General features: G+C 40.5%; 1 protein-coding gene across 3 annotated transcripts in view; it reads left to right on the top strand.

Moving 5' to 3' along the window:
* The first annotated feature begins 357 nt into the window (after positions 1 to 357).
* The window catches only part of PTPN1 (protein tyrosine phosphatase non-receptor type 1), a 60,492-nt gene continuing 39,168 nt past the window's right edge, over positions 358 to 21,681 (top strand). For 2 of the 3 annotated variants that reach the window (XM_037915516.2, XM_037915515.2), the window contains exon 1: positions 358 to 540. In XM_037915516.2, the coding sequence (XP_037771444.1) occupies positions 382 to 540 (159 nt within the window). In that variant the 5' untranslated portion in view covers positions 358 to 381. Of the gene's footprint in view, positions 541 to 8,716; positions 8,784 to 11,570; positions 11,694 to 21,681 lie in introns of all 3 variants that reach the window. The other variant, XM_043527346.1, reaches the window with a different exon arrangement.

The following is a 21,681-nucleotide window of genomic DNA, read 5'->3' as shown; positions in this document are numbered from 1 at the left end:
GGGTGTGGGCATAGCTCCCGTCAGTCCTCAAGGCTGGGGGGGCACAACTCCCGTCTGTCTGTCTGTCCTGGGGGGGCACAGGTCCCCTGTCTGTCCTTGGAGGGGGGCATAGCTTCCCTGTCTGTTTGTCAGTCCTCAGGTTGGGGAGGTGGGCACAGCTCCCCTGTCTGTCTGTCGTCGGGAGGGGAGGCACAAATCCCGTGTCCGACTGTCCCAGGCGTGGGGGGGAGAGTCAGGTCCCCTGTCTGTCAGTCCTCAGGCCGGGGGGGGCACGGCTCCCCTGTCTGTCTCTCCCGGGCCGCCCCTCCCCCAGCGGGGGCGGGCCCGGAAGCGGCGTGGCCGGCCTGGCGGCGTAGTTCCTGTGGCCGGGGAGGGGGTGACATGCAGAGCAGGCAGCGGCGGCCCCGCGAGCAGCTGGAGCCGGAGGAGCAGGAGCAGGGAGCGGAGGCGGCGGGCCAGGCGCGGGGGGCCCCCACCATGGAGATCGAGAAGGAGTTCCACCGGCTCGACCAGGCCGCCAGCTGGGCCCTCATCTACCAGGTGAGGGGCCGGGCCGGCTTCCCCAGCGCCGGCGGGGAGCTCTGCCGCCTGGCTTCCCCGGGCCCGGCTGCGGGGAGCTCTGCCCCCATCCCTGCCCTGGCTGGCCCGGGGCCCCGGCTGGGGGGAGCTGTGGCCCCCTGAGCGCCCCTCCGGCCCGGGGCCCCGGCTGGGGGGAGCTGTGGCCCCCTGAGCGCCCCTCCGGCCCGGGGCCCCGGCTGGGGGGAGCTGTGGCCCCCTGAGCGCCCCTCCGGCCCGGGGCCCCGGCTGGGGGGAGCTGTGGCCCCCTGAGCGCCCCTCCGGCCCGGGGCCCCGGCTGGGGGGAGCTGTGGCCCCCTGAGCGCCCCTCCGGCCCGGGGCCCCGGCTGGGGGGAGCTGTGGCCCCCTGAGCGCCCCTCCGGCCCGGCTGGGGGGAGCTCTGTTCCCTTCATAGCCTCTGGCTCAGGGCCCTGGTGGGGGAACTCTGCCCTCAGGCTCCGTCATTTATTTCCCCCACTATAGTCCGGCTCAGGGCTCTGTGGGGACCTTCGCTCCCTTCTCCCCCCGTGCACGTCCGCGCCCCCCGTAGCTCCTTTCTCAGGGCCCTGTAGAGGGGGAGCTCTGCGCCCTGTGTAGGGCTCTGGGGAACGAGCTCTGCTCTCCCATCCCCGTCCTCTTCGGAAGTTTCCTTCCCGTGTCATGGGTCTCTAGGGGGAGCGCTGCAATCTTCTTCCCCCGCAAGTAGCCAGCCCGTTGTAGAGGGCCCTGTGGGAGGGCGGTCCGTCCCTTTTCTTCCAGGTTCTTTCCAAAACCAACCTCCATATATGATTCCTGGGGCCGTAGTTCTCCTTCTGAACCGGGCTGGAAGGAGACTTGCTTCCCCCCACCCCACCCCAAAAAAACAAAAACCCCACATTGCATTGCAAGGTTCTTGGGGAATAGTGTGCGCCCCCCCCCCCCCCAACAAGTTCTCTTGTACAAAGCCCTGAGGTGAGTTTTTCTGACCTCTTTCATTGATATATCTCTACAATATAGCTCCCTGGAGGGGGAACTTAGTGATGCATATATTTTCCCACACAATGCACAGAATTGAGAACTGATACCCTCTCCCTCCCCCTCCAATCTCAGGGTGGATGGGGGAAGGAGTTTGTGGAATATGTTTTCTCAACCATCCTTGTACCAAGAAAAGGAGTACTTGTGGCACTTCATCGGATGAAGTGAGCTGTAGCTCACGAAAGCTCATGCTCAAATAAATTGGTTAGTCTCTAAGGTGCCACAAGTACTCCTTTTCTTTTTGCGAATACAGACTAACACGGCTGTTACTCTGAAACCTGTCATCCTCGTACCATCACACACGCTCCAAATCTAAGGAGAGGCAATAAGGTCCCTTCTCTGCCTTTTAACCTCTTCTTAAGCCCTGAGGGGGTATGAAGGCATATACTCACACACCAGCCCACTTTCCCAGTGGAGTGATGGTGGGGTGGCTGTTGCATGTATGTGGCTTTTGAATCACTTGACTAATACAAAGACTGTAAAATTGGTTAGGTATAGATTTGTGTATAACTGTGTGGTGTCCCTAGGGTAGAGGTTATTTGTCAATAATGGTATTATATAAAATATATCTTTACATTGTTTTGCTATTATATTTACCCAGAAATATTTCAACTTCATAGTAGCAGGCTTTAGAAAAAGATACATTTGTTATTTCACTGGCAGTGTGGTGGGTTTTGAGTATGCAGTCCTAATTTATATTGCTTGTATTTTTAACAAGTTCCCTGGACAATATATCCCCAAAATAAACAGGATGCAGGAGAGGATAAGGAACACTTATAGCTAGGTTGATAAACTCAAGTTCCTAATATGTTGAGATCAGGTGGCATTATTATAAAGTAACAGAGTTTTTTGCTGTTAATTTATCTTGCTGTCTAGTTTCTCCACAAAGGTAATGTTGTGTGTGACTGGGTTGTTATCTCTTCCCAAACCTCTAAATTATTTTTTCTCCTTTTTTTCTTTTTTTAAGCTGATGTTTTATAAGATCTTTTAATGGGTGTTTGACAGTGTTTTAGTTCATATGCTGCCAGGTTGCTATGATCTACAGAATGGATCAATATGTGAAATTGGGCTCCTCTGCCCGTTCACTCTGAACTTCTCCCCATAGAGTTTTACAAAAGTGGCGTAATTGAGTTTGTTTCATATCCTCAGTATGCAGAGTGTAGAAAATCTTTAATGGAACATTTTGAGCTGCTATAGGGAAGATGTTTGCTTCACAAAATTAGAGATGAAGAGTGAAAGAATATTTAGTTCTGGGTTCACTTCCAGGAAGATCTACTACTGGTCTGAGTATTTTGCTTCCTGCGGCATTCCAAACTTGATGTCCGTTGAAAGTCGTGAATCTGTGACATTAGGTTTTTTTTTTTCTAATCTGTTTTTGAAACATTTGATGTCACAGACTCAGTGCTCAGGAAATAACTTTGACTAATGTATTACAAAGTTGGTCTAATGTTAAGGTTGTGAATTATGACAGCAGAAATAAAGAAATTCAGTTGTGGCTGCTACACCACTTTTAACTTGCGTCATCAAACTGAAGTTCTTAGAGCATAATCCTATGCTCCCTATTGGGTAACAGCCACAGTATGTGCAAGCAGTTACTTGATTTGGGCTGTAGAAGCAGCCTCAAAAAGGCTGCTTTGGATGTTCATAGCTTTTTTTAACTTGAGCTCTTTTAGTTACCAGCTTGTGCTGAATTTGAATTGGCAGTGATCAGAAGAGAAAATCTAATTTGCTGTTTGGCTTTTGTGAAATGAGTGAGAGGTGGATCATGTTCTAGTTCCCGCTGAAGAACACTAACTGGCACCTTTTGCTGGCAGTCTCAACAGGGCCATGGAATTTAAGTATCAAGTCAGAGTAGGGGCATGTTGGCTGGGCAGCATGGGGATGCTTGTACAACAAATGTCAGTTGTATTTGTTGTCAAGGGTAAATAGAGAATTGACAACTGTAAGGCTGTCACCCCTCAGCAACACTCCAACAGTGTGTGTGGTCCACTGACCTCAGTCATTTGGGGCTTAGGTATGTGTGACAGAGTGCTAGCTGTAGCACTCTGGTCACTGTCTCCAGTTGCATCTGCAGCCTTCTGTATGCTGTAGCAACCTTAACCTGTTTCCATGGGAATTACTGACACCGGATGATAATGGGCTAATGAGGTAATTACTTTAGTAATAGGGATCATTCTCGTATAATTAATTGGTGGGAACAGGAAGTAAAGAGGAAGCTCAGATGGTGAGCTAGGTGGAAGAGACAAGTGGTGTGAAAGACTCCTCCTGTTGTACACCTGTGCTGCTCCTGCCCCATTTTGCAAGCAGTCAGTTAAAGGTACACATGGTGGAAGGTAACTGTGTGTGTTTGTGATGGAGGGACCACAAAACCAAGCTAGGCAGGGGTCCTCACTGGATAGCTCAAGAAGCAGGTTTTGTTTGTGTTCTCTACTCTGCTGTGGATGAAGGCTGGATGTCTGTGCTGATTCTTTTGGCTCTACCGTCTGCCTTTGGTACCATTGGCCATGAGTTAGCGGGGATATGACTGCAGACCCCAGTAGGAGCAGAAAGTGATTCTTTAGTAGCTCTCCTCCTTTCTTACTGAAATATCCTGGAGTGTAGTCATGAGCAGTGGCTCTTCTGTTGAGACAGCAGTCTCGTGGGGTTTCATCAGTTGCAACTTGTCATCCTCTCCTGTTTTAATGTCGCTAAGGGGGAGTTAGAGGGATAAGTAAAAAGCGTTTCAGTATGCGATAACAGTCAGCTTTAAATTTAGATTCCATCTCACCTGGCCAGTGTGGTTCAGTAACTTGCTCTAACATAGTCTAGCGAGGTTCAATTCACCCTTGTAACATTGAGATGATGCTTGGAGGCTCAGCGATGTAACAGGAAGAAAACTAGGACGTTTCAGGTCAATTTAATACAGTTTTCTTTGTAACCTAAGTTTCTTTTTGGGGGCCCAAGTTGCTTCTGAGTGTCCAAATATCAACAGTAGCCATGTTTTTCTAACCTAATTTGGATGGGAGTATGCACATCTTTCTTTCACATGTGGACTTCGCTACAGTCCATACTTTCTTTGACTGTCATGAGAATGGATTACTCTATTGGGTTGTCAGTGCAACTTTCCTGTGTATAGCATCCTTCATGCAAAGATTAATGCATTACAGTGAGACATATGTATGTAGCTTTGCCAGTTTGGAGGGATACGGTTATATTTTTTTCCTGATATTCTTCCTCCTGTTTAACAGGTCTTTAGCCTTATCAGAAGTTTCCAGTGTCTAGGTGGTATCAAGCTTACTCCTAAATGTCCAGGAGGAGGATGTATACCATGTCACTTCATGTTGCCCTGAATGAAGCTTAACAGCAATTAACAAAGAGACTCATCGGCTCATATTCCTGGACATAGGTGCCTGACCAGGTTGCATTTAGTATGGGGTGTGGATAATGAATGCTACAAGGAGCTCAAAGCAGTAGCAGACGTGGCTAGCTTGGATCACTCTCGTAGGTGGTGGGAATAGCCATATGACCCCTGTCTAAGCATATGTGCTGATGAAGCTAAGTGGGAATCTATCATCTTCTGCAGGATCAGGAGATCTTTGGTCATTGGTGCCATGTGACTACTAAAACTCAGGTACCTTTTTAGTGGGATAGGAGAGAGATAAGCTCAGCTGAGAGAATATAACCATTGTGAAGGAACAAAAATAAGTCTTGCAAGGAAAAGTATAAAGAAAAAACCACAAAAGGAAACAGTCTTTCTGAAATGAAGTACTTCGATATTTTGTGTCCGTTACAAAACATGATGAGATAATCGGCCCAGCGTTGAGTACTTAGTGGAGCTACTTTGGTTCACCATAAATGGTTGCTCAAAAATGGGAAAACATTTGTAAAACACTCAATTTTTCTTGACCAAAAAATCCTCTGAACACTTTAACCAGCTCTGTTTGCCACAAAAACTGTAGAGCATGAGACATTTTGTCTTGGGCATCCTTCCAAGGAAAAGGGCCCAATCGCTTTCTAGCCTATGCCGGTGTCATAAAAAAACCTCTTGCTTAGAAAATACTTGAATAAAGTGAGGAGCCGTTCTAGACCAGTTACAATGATGTAAGTATTCCTTTCAGTGCGCAGACAAATTAGGGTCCTCTACATGAAAAACAGCAAGTTCAAGAAAGAGCTAGGGACAAGGGTAGACAGTGCATTTAAATGTGAGCTTTGCAATGTGAGACTGTGGCAAAGAGATGCAATCTAGAAAATAAGTGGTGTATGGGTGGGTGAATGACATGTTCAGTACATAAATATCTGCAAAGGGTCAATAGGAATGAAGAGAATTCACCCTCTGCAGATATTCCAACAAGGAGCAAAAGCCTGAAGCTAAGCAAAGTTTAGGTTTGCTGTTGAGGGCGGGAAGATGGTGTGTAAAGGGGACACTCAGCCATAACAGTAAATGGACAGTGAAACATCACAGTTCTCCAAGAAAATAGGCAAGATAAGATTTTAGTGAGATTGCTGCAAGGAGTAGTCCTTCAAAATGCAGGGTGATTTTATGTAGGCCCCAATATATAACTCTATCAAGTATGTCTAAGGAAATGCTCAAATATTGGCACATTTGCTCACTACAAGATAAATGTTGTTCCCACTAAAATAAACATATAATAAAGAAGCAAAAAAGGCAAAAAGCCTGATGTCTTTCCATTGCAATTCACTTTTTAAAAGGGAACCATCTGCTTAAAATCTAACAGAAAAAAAGTTAAAATTAGTTTCAGGTACTATATCTGCCCCCTGAATCCGTATGCTACTCTTTGTGGGTTTACAGTCACACATCCGTGATTTCTTATTTACATTCTTTTCTTTCTCCCTTTGCTGTAAGAGACTGGTTATAAAGGGGAGACAGTGAAATTGACTACACACAACCTGTTCTCAAATGCAGAAAGAAATATTTTCGTTAATCCTTCAATAATAGGAATGGTAGATCAAAAGGTTTTTGGACAGATTACTTTAATTGACAGTGTACCTTTTAAAATATGCTGCTGAGGCTTTAATACCTTTTAACCTACCTAGTTTTAAGATCCATAGGCAACTAAACTGAAGTTTGACTTGGAAAATGAAACCTTTTATTTTATCTTAAGACCCAGCTTGCATATGAAACTAACATGAATTATAAATCAAAGTTGTCTTATCCCAGAGGTTGGGTGCAACTTGGGGCTTCTAGTCCTTGGCACTTAAGTTGAGAAACTGTTGCTGCTTTGTAGGTGGCTACTCTAACTGGGAGTGTCAATTCTGACTTTAGTATGAATGTTGATTTGGTGTATAATACTGGATATGATTTGGAATAGTAGTTGCAATCCAGTATCTGAATTTACGAGTGGTTACTGTCCAAGTGTTGCAAAATGCTTTGATATGTTGGACTCCGTATGAATCAAACCAGGCTTGGGTATTTGTAACAGACTGGACGACCAGGGATGATCACTCGATAATTGTGCTGTTCTGTTAATTCTTTCTGAAGCATGTAGCACTGGCTGCTGTCAAAAGATGGGATACTAGGCTAGATGGACTGTTGGTCTGACCTAGTATGGCCGTTCTTATGTACGTGTAAAATGTCATTTTCACAGTGGGATAAGAGCATGGCCCAGAGGATAGGCGGCACAAGGTTGAAAGTTGGGAGACCTGAGTTCTGTCACCAGTTTTGCTGCTAAATTCGTGTCCTTTGGCAAGTAAATTAACAGCCGTACCTCCTGTTTTTTCCACTTGTAAAATGAAATTATACTCAGTAACTAGATATCCATGGTGAAACTGATTTATAAAGCACCTGTGATTTGAGACCTAATTACTGTAGTGTGGGAAAGAAAGAAACAACTCTTCAATAAGATTTTGATCCTGCTCCCATTGAAGTCAATGGGACTTTGGTCACAGATTTCAATGGGAACAGAATTGTACCATACGTTTGCCAAGAAAACACGAACATTTACTACTCATGCCAGAAAAATACAAGCAAGACCATAATAATGCAGTAGGCATAATCTGCAAGTGAGTGCCGTATCAGGTACTTATAAATAGTAATCATGAGCCCTAACACCATTCTGTTGTAATGCTGAGCTGCTATAATAGTGGGAGTTATACATCATACAGGGATTTTCTCCTTTGACCATTGTCTCTTGCTTTACAACTGAGTTTTCTTCTCTCAGAACAGAGGCCTTTTTGTCTCTGTTAGAGGAATAGCCTTTCTGTACTGAGTGAAAGTGTTTGAGAGTGTAGGAGGCTACATCTCATTAAAATTGAGACTGATAAACATTGGCACACAAGTGTTATTTTTAAAAGCATTTTTTAAAAATAATTTGAATGGCTAGTTAAAATGTCCCTGGGTTTGTTTTAATACCAACTTTTTACTTTATGCTGCTAATTTTAAAAGGACTATTTCTTGGGGGCGGAGGGGGTGTATGTGTGTGAATATATATATACATACATTCATTCACAGGAAAGGGGTTACCATAAACTGACACTGATTTAAAAAAAAAAAAAAAGAAAAAAAGCAAACATTTATGGGGATTGTCCAAGGGCTTTTGGCATCTCTAAACACTTTAAATGTGCACATATATATATAATTATAAATGTAAAACTTCATTATTTTCAAAATAAAACTGTTAGCACATGTTCATGTAATAGTTGTTGAGAATTGCAGTGTACTATTCCTGTCACTTACGGGAAAGCAGATGCTAGCAATTACCTTAAATTAGGGTGACCAGATGTCCTGATTTTATAGGGACAGTCCCAATATTTGGGGCTTTGTCTTATACAGGTGCCTATTACCCTCTATCCCTGTCCTGATTTTTCAAACCTCCTATCTGGTCATCCTACCCTAAATGTTTGCTGTTAAGAAAAAAATCACCAATACTGGAAGATAAAACCAGTTCTCTCATCTATAAGTAAAGATTAAGAAGAAATTCAGAAAAAAAATCCCTCTTTAATTAAAAAAAACAAACAAAACAACCTGCTGAAGTTCAACTTGACCACTGTCCCCCTTGAATAGTTTGTCATGTGTACACAAGTGTCTGTTAAGTTCTGTGCTTCACTTCAAGTTCTGTTTGTATGATTGTGGTTTAATAAGGAAAAAGTACCCAGCTCTTCGACAGCTGGGGAAGATGAAAAATAATATCCTTTCTGCTTTCTTCTGTAGGTGTAGAGGATGCACATGATTATTGAAAAGCCTTTCTGCAAGAAGTCTTAAACTGTCGTTGTACAAGGCAAGCTCTGAAAATATTGGTTTCAGTGGAACTAGATGACCACTTTTCAAGTGGTTTAATGTACTTTTGTCATTGGCAGGTGTAACAGTATTTACACATTCCATTACGTTAGTCTTAGACAGCTAAGAACACATTCTCTCTCAACAACAGCGTTCTACGTGAACTATGAAATCTTAAACTGCAAGGGTTAAATTTGTGACGAGGAACAGACCTTCCGTGGTGGCTGGCCCAGCACTGTGGATCTCCCTTTTGGAGTGTGATCAGAGATCTTGCCACTGTAAATTTCACTTTTCTCTAGGGCTGTCGATAAATCGCAGTTAACTCATGCGATTAACTCAAAATTAATCATGGTTTAAAAAAAAAATTAGTCACGATTAATTGCACTGTTAAACAATAGAAGACCAGTAGAAATTATAAATATTTTTGGATTTTTTCTACATTTTAAAATGTATTGATTTCAATTACAACACAGAATAAAAGTGTACAGTGCTCACTTTATAATTTTATTACAAATATTTGCACTGTAAAAATGATAAACAAAAGAAATATTATTCACCTCGTACAAATACCCTAATGCAATTTCTTTATTGTGAAAGTGCAACTTAAAAATGTAGATTTTGTTTGTTACATAACTGCATTCAAAAACAAAACAATGTAAAACTTGAGAGCCCACAAGTCCACTCAGTCCTACTTCTTGTTCAGCCAGTCACTCAGACAAGCAAGTTGGTTTACGTTCACGGGAGATAATGCTGCCGGCTTCTTACTTGCAATGTCATCTGAAAGTGAGAACAGGCGTTGGCCTGGCACTTTTGTAGCCGGCATTGCAAGGTATTTACGTGCCAGGTATGCTAAACATTCATATGCCCCCTTGTGCTTCAGCCACCATTCCATAGGACATGCTTTCATGCTGATGACGCTCATAAAAAAAAGGGGGGGGCATTAATTAAATTTTGATTGAACTCCTTAGGGGAGAATAGTATGTCTCCTGCTCTGTTTTACCTACATTCTGCCACATATTTCATGTGATAGCAGTCTCGGATGATGACCCAGCACATGTTCGTTTTAAGAACACTTTCACAGCAGATTTGACAAAACTCAGAGAAGGTACCAGTGTGAGATTTCTAAAGATAGCTATAGTACTTGACCCAAGATTTAAGAATCTGAATTGCCTTCCAAAATCTGAGGAGTACGAGGCGTGGAGCACTTTTTCAGAATTCTTAAAAGAGCAAAATTCCAATGCGGAAATTACAGAACCTGAGGCACCAATAAAAGAAAATCAACCTTTTGTTGGTGTTGTCTGACTCGGAGGATGAAAGTGAACATGTGTCGGTCAGTCTGCACTGCTTTGGATCGTTATTGAGCAGAACCCATCATCAGCATGGACGCATGTCCTCTGGACTGGTGCGTGAAGGGACATACGAATCTTTACCACACGTAAATATCTTGCGACTCCAGCTACAACACTGCCATGGAAATCTCACTTTCAGGTGATGTAAACAAGAAGCAGGCAGCATTATCTCCTACAAATGTAAACAAGCTTGTTTGTCTGAGTGGCTGAACAAGAAGTAGGACTGAGTGGACTTGTAAGCTCTGAAGTTTTACATTTTGTTTTATTTCTGAATGCAGGTTTTTTCCTTGTACATAATTCTACATTTGTAAGTTCAGCTTTCATGATAAAGAGATTGTATTATAGTACTTGTATGAAGTGAATTGAAAAATACTATTTATTTTGGTTTTTTACAGCACAAATATTTGTAATAAAAACTGTAGAGCACTGTATTTTGTTCTGTTGTAACTGAAATCCGTTTATTTGAAAATGTAGAAAACTTCCAAAAATATTTAAATGGTATTCTGTTATTGTTTAACAGTGTGATTAATCGTGATAAATTTTTTTTAATCACTTGACAGCCCTACTTTTCTCTTTAGCCTAGTTTTCCGTAACGTTCTCAACAAGGAAAGGAGGAGTCAGCTGCACACAAGACAATGAACCAGACGTATCAAGTAGAGAGAGAGGAATCTAAAACATAGGAATTGCATTATTCTGTGTAAATATTGATTTGTAAGATGCTGTGGTATGAGTGCAGTATAAAAATTTAGAAATTACATGATGAGTAAAGAAATATTCAGAGCAATCTAATGCATTAAAAATCTAATCTGTAGGTTTTGGTGTTAAAAATTTTTTTTAATTGACTGTTTACAACCATTTAAAATTGGGGTTTAGTGTCTTGCATTGGAAACAAGTTGACCAATCATTGTGAAACATTGTTTCTTTCCAGAGCCAGTAGACACGCCCTCGTTAGCTTACTGCGAGAGGCAGTATGATACAGAATCAGAGTACCTGCGTGTGGTGTTTTGGTAGGCAGAATGCACAAATGTCATTTTTTTTGTCAATAATGAAACTTAGATATATTCTCCATACACACAAGTGAAGATTCAACAGCTTCTCTCAAACCTCTTTTTATAGTATAAGATAAAAGCAGCTCAGAAATCTATGTGATTCTGTCAGTGGTAATAGAAAATGTATACCACCCATCTGGAAATAGATCAGTACACTAACCAACAAGGCTCTTTGCTATTCTGTTTAGGAAGGCTATAGTTTCAGAAATCACAGCATTATTAAGCTGGAGTATAAGAAGTAACTGGCAAAAGAGGTGAGAATTTTCCATATTAATATATTACGTAACCTATGAGTAAATTGTATACCAGCAGCATTCATCTGAACTTATGTAGTGAATGCTCCAGGAAAATTCTGTACATGCTTTAAATGGCTTTCCTTATGCTTTCCAGATAGTAAAAAATAGTTCCTATCCAACAGGATCTTGCAGTCTAATTCAAAGACAAACCCATGAAGTGCTGGTTTGAATTGGAGAGATGCTTCACCAGCAGTTGATGATTCAAAGCTTTGAAGGAGTGAGTCTGAGTGCATTTAAGTGAAAGATAGTAAGGTTAATAGGTTCAAAATTTGCCCAGTATCACTTTTTTAGTGCTCTCTCCCCTCCTTTCTACTCTACCGCATTTTATATTTCTACAGCAATTGAGTAACAATTTCACATTGGAGGAACAAGCAATATGAAGAGAGACATACTTGGATTTCAGATTTTAGCAATTACTTTGTATTATCTGGGGTTGCAACCAAATGAACATTTGTTCCTTTATATGGGTATGGTTGTTAATTTTAAGTGACTAGCTTCTGTGCACCAGAAAGGGTTAACTTAAATTTGAATACTGCCAAATGTGCTGTGTTGCTGCACACGGGCTGTGGCAGAGAACGGCAGCAAAATAGTTATGTTAATCTACGTTTTTAATTACTAAATGTGAAACACCTAAAATTCTGCTTGACATGCTACTTTGAGGTATAGTTTTGTCGGCAGAGCATGAGATGAAGTATCTCTGACTTTGATAAAACATAATTTTAGACTTCTATACCATGCTTAATTTTAAATCAGTGACATTACCATGCTTACTTGTGTAATCTTAAAGTATTTTAATTTTCCCTTCTCTCTCTCTCACCCCCAACGACGAAAACTTTGGGGAAGTTAGTTCCATTTTCCATCTCAAACAAGCTGAAGTGCTAAAATATCAAATGTTGACCAAATTATTTCCATGAGTTGTTATTGCCCTTCCACTCATGAGTAGTGAGGTGGTAAAGGGCATCAGAGTTTGTGGAAATGTTAACAGAACCTCTGATGAGCTGTCTGACTGATCACTTTTTTTTAATATCTGAAAAAATGAATAGATTTTAGCTCTAAAAAAGAGTGCCATGACAAATTGTCATTGCTCTTGACTGTTCCATGTCTCATGTGGAGGTTCATGGCCTCTTCACCAACTACCTATTATCTGTTCCTGTCCACTCCATTATGGTAAACCAAATGTTGTCTTAACCTTTTAAGAATAGTCTTTTTAAATTACTGGTTTAAGGCATATATCTATGCAGTTTCCAAAGAGTTAATCCTTTGAATGGAAAAACTGTGAGACAAATGTTCTTCTATTTAGCTGGACAGACTTATTTTGGGGATGGAGAGGAGAAATGGGTTAAGAGCTGGATTTAATGAAAACTTACAGCCACAATAGATACCCAGATAACCTGGTTTAGATGTAAGTGTTAATAATATGTCAGTATTTACATTATGGAAGCCTATTTCAGAGACTGTCATGCTTGCAGACTAAGGCTGTATTCCTCCTCTCTGGAACATTTGGGCATCATCTTGTCTCTTTACAGTTGCTTCCTACTTTGATAGGAGAGCCAGGCAGTAAGGTAGCTCTTTATTTTCTTTTTTTCCCATTTCTCCTTCAAGAGACAGTTGCTGCGCAGAGCATGCGGCTTACTGTTTCCCATAGCATTGTCTCCTCCCTTCCATAGCAGTATCTTTGTGTTCCTTCTGTGCATACAACTGCTACTCCCACCATCTGAAGCTATAGCTGACTCAGCTGTTGGTTCTGGTGAATGCACTGCAAACACAAACCAAGAGACAAAAGAAGAAAGGCACCTTTGCTACAGGAGGATAAAATGTTCAGTGAGGGTTAAGGTCCCACCTCCAGAGGATATTGGTCCTAGGCATCAGGGATTTAATCAGGGTTGAGTGTGTAGCTCAATGTTTTTCCCCTGTTGTGTAAGAAATTTGAATCTCACCACTTTTTAAAAATAAGTTGGAGGCAGATTATGCCATTGGTTTCACAACATAGCCCCAATAATGTTAGTGGAGCTGCACAGGTACAGTAAAGGGCAGAAAGAAAACTGGTAAACAGAAAATGTACCATTTTTTACTACCTCATTGGATTCACTTATTTTTAAAGCACAGTTGTTGATGGTTGGGTTGATTAGGTTAAAAATGAATGCCCTTCTGGTCTTGATCTTTCAGATGCTTTTTCTTGCCTTTCCAGCTCAGAACTCCACATTTCCACTGAGGTGCTTAGTTTACCAAATATAGAATGTCTCACAGCATTAACTAAAAAGCTGTTCTGTTTGTCAGATTCTTTGTGGAACAGGAGCAAGTGGTCGACACAGAGTAATGTTCTCATAGCCCTTTCTTTTTCTTGTACACATTTCAATGAAAATTACTTGTTTATATCATCCTGTAATTCCACAGCAACAGGTTCCAGTATTATAAACAGTGTGACCTTTAAGTGTGATCACAAGGAAAATAGATAAGATCTATTTTTAAAATGAATCTTTCAACTAAGATTCTACTTCCTTTTGCTGGCAAGACAAATAACCCATATTGGTTCAGATGATCTCAATTCCACTATTACATGAGGCCTGTTTTTTTTCCGCTGCCCTGCACAGTGTACAGTCATTTACACCTGTGTAAAGTTAATATGAAATGGGTATAAATTGCTACCATTCTGACTGGTAGCATTTTACATCCACTTCTGGCAGGTGTAAATGATTGTACAAGGTGCAGGCCAGTGGAGGGAAAAATAAGCTTATGGCCTTTGACACAAAAACACTGACTGGGATAGCAAGAGGATGAAGTTGGAGAATTGTACAAATACTAAATTGCATCTTAAACATAAAAACTACATGCATAACATGGGCACTCTTTTCCAATTAAAAAAGCTCCTCAAAATGGAGGAAATATTACAACCGACAAGTACAAATGTAGTTCAGCGACTACTACACTGGTCTAGAAGGTCTCGATAAACTATCCTTGTTCTCCTTTACACAGCTGACTGAACCACAGAGCAATATTTCTTTGCTAAACTTCTGATAAAGGGAAGTTTTCCACACAAGCTGCAATTTGCCTACTTGCATGTGTCAGATAGTGGTGGTCATAGCATGCCAGGTTCACAAGAAGTAGTGAAGAGCTTGATGAAAACTGTGCTAGTTAAATCAGCAATATTGATCTTCTCCAGAAGCATCACATAGGTGTAGCTCAAGGCTTCTGTTATTGATACTGTTTTATAAGTAACATAAAACTTCAAGCATAGTAAGTACTGAAGGGTAATATCTGCTGTGATCCAGCAGCTGCACCTCTGTGATTCAAGTGCTCTGCCAATATTACTCAACTGCTGAGTCCCCATCTTTGTCAATGAGTGTTGTCAAGAGGACTTCTCAGAACAAAGAGGCGGTGGTTTCCAGCCAGTAGTATAAAGCAAAGAGTTTGCCTGTGACAGTGGTTGCTCTTAGTCATCGTGTGCTCTAGTAGAGCTGTTATTGTAGACTGCCACCATGAACTCAGATGCTAAAAGCTAAGTCATAAAAATGTAGTATGTATAGTGTATAAGAGTGAGAACTTGTCTTCTCAGTTAGTGCCTAGTAGTTTCTTGAGGTGGCAGAAGGGGGGTGGAGGTAGCAGTGGCTCCATGGATTGGAGAAGGGGAGGGCTCATCAGATGCTTCCCACAACAAAATGATGGCACAGTCTGAAGCCCCAAACCAATAAACTAATGCTGCCACAAATGAGATCAACACAACCACCACAGCTGGCATGCCACTCATAAGAGTGGCAAGGCACCCTGTGAGAGCCACCTCAGCTTTTGAACTTGCTGCCTTGTCCCTGGTCTGAAATAACCCTAGATATCAACTTTAAGGGAATGTTGCAAAGTTCGATATGTTTTCCCTAGATATGGAGGATTTGGAATACTTTGGGAGATTAAGATTTTAAATGTTTTCTGATACTAGGTTATGTAGGCTTATTATTGTAGAAAGTGTGTTGTTTTGAAAGTGTGTCAAGAAGGATGCAGAGCAAAGGAAAATATTTTTATGCAATGAGTGTATTTAATCAAAAAGAATACCTGAGCTTCCTAGATACAATATAATTTAGGTGTAATGCTTTGCATCATTTATGGACCAGAGACCCATTATGTTATGCTCTGTACAGAGGCAGAAAAAGATGGTCCCTTTTAGGATTAAACCAGACTCAACAGGAAAGGAAGTTCCTTAGTTTTTTCTTCTGCATCTGTTATGTTCTGGACTATGCAAAGATGAGTCATTTATGCTGCTCACAGAGGCTTATGTGCCACTGTTGTGGTGGCTTTAATAGCAGTAAATAAGTTAATACTGCTGCTTAAATTAGTGGTGCTTCTGTCAGTAGTTATCCAAAAAAACAAACAATTCCAAATTTTCTCAGATGTTACTATGATACCTGTGCTGTGTAAACTCCAGAATTTTAAGGTCTTTTGCCTGTCCTGTAAGGGCTCTTAATTGTAAAACCTTCCCTACAGTGTGCATTCTCCATATCAGAGACTTTATATATGTAAATTCCTGTGCTTTTGGTTCTCTAGGCTTTGAATCTACCGTTAAATACACAGTGCTCCCATCCCCACTTCTAGCAAAATATGCTACTGCGCTTATATGTAAGCTTAGTAGTTAATCATCCACGGACACTGTTGTGTGCCTGGTAGTCTTTAATTTAACATGTTTAAGCATTTTTTTTGCCTATATGTGATGAAGTGAGCTGTACCTCACGAAAGCTTATGCTCAAATAAATTTAAGTCTCCAAGGTGCCACAAGTACTCCTTTTCCTTTTGTTTTTGTTTGCATTCTTAAGTAAGATGTTTCTGGAGGTGGATGTACTGTGTACTTTTTATTCAGGGAACTTCTTTAAATACTAACACTGCTAACGGGAGTTTGAAGTAATCTTGCTTAAACATGCTTTATAATTTGGGAGCTGGTATCAGCCAATGCTGACAGAAAGTGGAATTTTATGAGCAAGAGACTAGTCAAGTTGCAGGGTGTGGTGGAATGGGCATGGCAGTGTGGTCTGGACTGTAAAAGAGTAAAGGGAAGTAATAGGAGTTGCGTCTCTATATTTAGGGAACTCTCTTTGGAGACATACAAGTTGTTGATAGTCATTTGGCTTTGCAGAGTGGCATTCCTTGGTAAATTGCTTTGGACACCATGCTAATAGGATAAACACTTTCTCATTTCATGATCTATCTGTCCTGTGTAACTTGCTTTCAACTCACAAATCTGAATTATTAGCATGAAGAAAACAACTAAAAAAATCCCATGCATGGTTGGCTTATATAGTCCTGACAAATTTATTTGAGCATAAGTTTTCGTGAGCTACAGCTCACTTCATTGGATGGATGTATTTTCCACTACAGTGCCTCCGATGAAGTGAGCTGTGGCTCACGAAAGGTTATGCTCAAATAAATTTTAGTCTCTAAGGTGCCACAAGTACTCCTTTTTCTTTTTGTGAATGCAGACTAACACGGCTGCTACTCTGAAACGTATCTAGTCCTGTTTTTGTCTTTAATGTACTGGAGTGTTACAGTGGTGCCCTAATTTATTAGTGTGTCTGTGAAAGACTGTTCTTGACATCAGGACATCCCTATTTAGCAGCAGAGTCATTCTTTGAATCCAGGATGCTTCCATCCTTCAGGTGAAGGAACTGCATAAGGCCCAGTTCTCTCTTTGGGTATGTCTACATTGCCCAAAAAAAGTGCGTTCTTAGCTTGCGTTAGCTAACTCAGGTAAAAATAGCAGTGAAGATAAGGCAACTTAGCTTTTAACTCAAGTTAGCAGGTTGAGACAGAGCCTATAGGAGATCCTGGGGTTAGCAGCTCCAGTTCAACCAGAGTTAAATGTTCAGTTTCCTTGTCTTCACTGCTATTTTAACCTGAATTAACACACTTTCTTAGCAAAGTAGACATACCCTTACATGAATAGGGTCTGTGTGTATATAGGATATGTATATGGTGCCATCACCATAGTAGATGTACCTTTGCCTTATTCTTGCTATGATTTCTGTATGCTAGTTGTTTATCACTTTGTAAATTACATAAATAATGCTAAATTAAATGTAGAATAAGAAGCAAGAATATAGCCTGTTTTCATTGTACTTTGTGTGAGGTAGCTGGTTTTGTCTTTCTAAGGAAATTTAAGCTGCTTGTCAGTCTGAGATGGATTAAGGTATTCAGAGTCTATTGTTAATCTCATACAGAACTGGAATTTATATTTAATTTTCAGTCATGATCAAATTCCTTCAAATGATGTCTCTGTTCTATAAACATACTTTCTTGGTGCATGTTAGCAAACACCAATTTTCACAAATGGAGACATTTTTTTCATTGCATAATAGAAGCCTGCTCTCCGTAGCAAAAAGCTTAGAATTTTAGCCTAAAGAAATTAAGAATTTAAATTTATATTGTATTTAGAAGCATATAAGAGAAGCTACTTCTCTTCTGTCAGGTGCATGTGTCCCTAGATCACTTCACTCAACTAGGCTTATGTGAACTGTGGTGCTTATATCTCCATTTATAGGATTCAGTGTTTACGTTTTTGTTTCTCTTCAGGAAAAGTATTAATTTTTCTTAGAACAGAGTTTACAGCACTCTAATATTCATCTTTAAGTGCACACAACTTAAGTTGTATCTGTTATAATATTCTAAATGAAAGCCTTAATCTAATATAAAAGTATAAAGGCACAAATGGGAAAACGGGAGTAATCCTAATCCAGCAGTCCTTTTTATTCCCAGGAGGATTTAGTGTGAACTGCATAAGTGATTTGGTAACAAGGAAGAGGGCACCATTCAGTAACTTGAAATCTGCCTGCAACAAGTACTTGCATATTTAAGTAATAATTGGATGCCCTTGTTGCTCCATATTTTTCACAATCAGCAGAAATATGCTACAAAATAGCCACTGGATCCCCCTTGTCCACATGTTTGACCCCTCAAAGAACTCTAAGACATGATCTCCCTTTACAGAAACCATGTTGACTTTTTTGCACAATAATTTGTTCTATGTGTCTGACAATTTTATTCTTTACTATTGTTTCAACTAATTTGCCTGGTACCGACGATAGACTTACCGGTCTGTAATTGCCAGGATCACTTCTAGAGCCCTTCTTAAATATTGGCATTACATTAGCTGTCTTCCAGTTATTGGGTACAGTAGCTGATTTAAAGGACAGATTACAAACCAGGGTTAATAGTTCCGCAATTTCACATTTGAGTTCTTTCAGAACTCTTGGGTGAATGCCATTTGGTCCTAGTGACTTGTTACTGTTAAGTTTCTCAATTAATTCCAAAACCTCCTCTAGCAACACTTCAATCTGTGACAATTCCTCAGATTTGTCACCTACAAAAGACTGCTCAGGGAATCTCCCTAACATCTTCAGCCATAAAGACTGAAGCAAATAATTAATTTAGTTTCTCTGCTATTACTTTATCATCTTTAAGTGCTCCTTTTGTATCTCGATCATCCAGGGGCCCCACTGGTTGTTTAGCAGGCTTCCTGCTTCTGATGTACTTAAAAAACATTTTGTTGTTACCTTTTTGAGTTTTTGACTAGCTGTTCTTCAAACTCCTTTTTGGCTTTTCTTCTGACATTTTTACATTTAATTTGGCAGTGTTTATGCTCCTTTCTATTTACCTCACTAAGATTTGACATCCACTTTTTAAACGATGCCTTTTTATCTCTCACTGCTTTTACATGTTGATTAAGCCATGATGTCTCTTTTTTTTTAGTTCTTTTACTGTGTTTTTTTAATTTGGGGTATACATTTAAGTTGAGCCTCCTATTATGGTGTCTTTGAAAAGTGTCCATGCAGCGTGCAGGGATTTCACTATAGTCACTGTACTTTTTAATTTCTGTTTAACTAACCTCCTCATTTTTGCATAGTTCCCCTTTCTGAAATTAAATGCCACAGTGTTGGGCTGTTGAGGTGTTCTCATCACAGGAATGTTAAATGTTGTTATATTATGGTCACCATTTCCAAGCAGCCGTGTTAGTTACCTCTTGGACCAGATCCTGCGCTCTGATCGGGACTAGATCAAGAGTTGCCTCTCTCCTTGTGGGTTCCTGTACCAGCTGCTCCAAGAGGCAGTCATTTAAAGTATCGAAATTTTGTCTCTGCATTTCATCCTGAGGTGACATGTACCCAGTCAATATGAGGATAATTGAAATCCCCCACTATTATTGAATTCTCTATTTTGATAGCCTCTCTAATCTCCCTTAGCATTTCATCGTCACTATCACTCTCCTGGTCAGGTGGTCGATAATAGATCCCTACTGTTCTGTTCTTATTAGAACATGGAATTACTATCCATAGAGATTCTATGGAACATGTTTTCAAGGGTTTAACACAGATTTTATTGGTGGGTTTTATATGTTTTTATTTTTTTTTCCACCCGGAGAGGATAAGAGTATAGCAGTTTGCATTGGTTATTCTCTCTCCCCTCCCACCTGCCCTGTTTGTAACACCCTGATTAATGTACTACATCAGTTCATTTTAACTAAAGGAAAACCGTTCTGAGGATGCCAGATGGCTCAACAGTCTGATAGCACCTTTTTTTACGTTGAGTAGCCTTCATCAAGTAATTTTAATAATGCGCCATATCTCTTGGGTTGTCTTATTTTGCAAAAAGAAAGGTTATTAATAAAGGATGAATCTAGTACATGTGGAACTACCAATATTTCCATTTTAATACTCATTCTTAAGAATTTAGGTTGGGATTTTCAAATGCTCAGCATTGGTCTAACGCTTCCACTGAAACCAGTGGACGTTTTGCTATTAACTTGAATGGAAGGAGAATTAAGTCAACAATAAGCACTTTTGAAAATAACACCCTTCGAGTATTGGCATCTGCAATAGCTTATTGGGCAGAAACTTGGGACAGATGGTCCAGATGCAATATTTATATTTGGAGTTTGGCTAAAAAGAATATAATTTGGTTTCTCATGCAGTACCATGAACCTCCAAGTAAAAACTTACTTTCTTCTTAGAAATGTAGAGGGAGATTGCAGAAAGTCTTGCTGCAAATCCTAGATGGTTTGGCAATGGAAAGTATGCTCAAGTCCGTCAATTTCATAATTTAGCTGCTATATAGGTATAGTAGCTAACTCTTATGTGCACATTACTGAAACTTTGCACTTGTATGTCAAACCAGAAATATATGTTCTTAAGCAAATAGCTATGAATCAGAACTCTTTCCTTTCAAGACAGGCTCTTTTGGAAGTGCCAGAGAGAGAAGATTGACTTTGTTGTCAAATAAGAACGTGTGCTTTTGTAAATGAAACATTTTCCACTATTTTTTCTAAAATCTCTAAAGTCCAAATACCCTGTGGCATTTTACGTAACGGTACTATACTGTGAAAACTTAGTAATATAATAGATTTTTAAAAGCTTATGAGAGAGAAGTAACCTCTGGAGCTTTACAGTATGCAAACTAATGAGAGGCTACCATGAATAAACTAGGAACTCTAAAATTGCTATTCTAAGCTAGTTTAGAATGTCCTTAGTTCTTAACAGTACCCACACAATTACCTTTTAAAACTGATTGTAAATGTATAACTGTGTAGGATTTATCACTGTGGGAGAAATAGACACGTTTGAGGTCAGCAAGCTTGTTACTTATCAGCCCAAAACAGTGCATGCACAAATCAAAACACTTACATGGCCATGGTGACTGAAAATGTCTGATTTACACAAGATGAAAAAGAAAGTTTCTTGGGGGAAAAGTATTTGTATAACAAAACTAATTCACTATGCTTACAGAAAGGTATTCTGCAAGATGTGCTGTAGTCAGTAAGCAGCTGATTACAATTCACTACAGAACCAGGTTTCTTTGCTAGGGTGAACTTAATTATCTTGAGTAGTTTTGCATCATCTGCAAATTTTGCCACCTCACTGTTTACCCCTTTTTCCAGATCATTTATGAATATGTTGAATAGGACTAGTCCCAGAACAGACCCTTGGGGGACCCCACTATTTACCTCTCTCCATTCTGAAAACTGACCATTTATACCTACCCTTTGTTTCCTATCTTTTAGCCAGTTACTCATCCATAAGAGCACCTTCCCTCTTATCCCATGGCAGCTTACTTTGCATAAGAGCCTTTGGTGAGGGACCTTGTCAAAGGCTTTCTGGAAATCTAAATACTGTATGTCCACTGGATCCCCCTTGTCCACGTGTGTGTTTGACCCCTTCAAAGAACCGTAATAGACTAGT

This window comes from Chelonia mydas, chromosome 13 (genome assembly GCF_015237465.2).
Source record: "Chelonia mydas isolate rCheMyd1 chromosome 13, rCheMyd1.pri.v2, whole genome shotgun sequence".
Lineage (NCBI taxonomy): Eukaryota > Metazoa > Chordata > Testudines > Cheloniidae > Chelonia > Chelonia mydas.
Note: the sequence above shows the minus strand (reverse complement) of the source record. Positions and strands in the feature narration are given on the sequence as shown.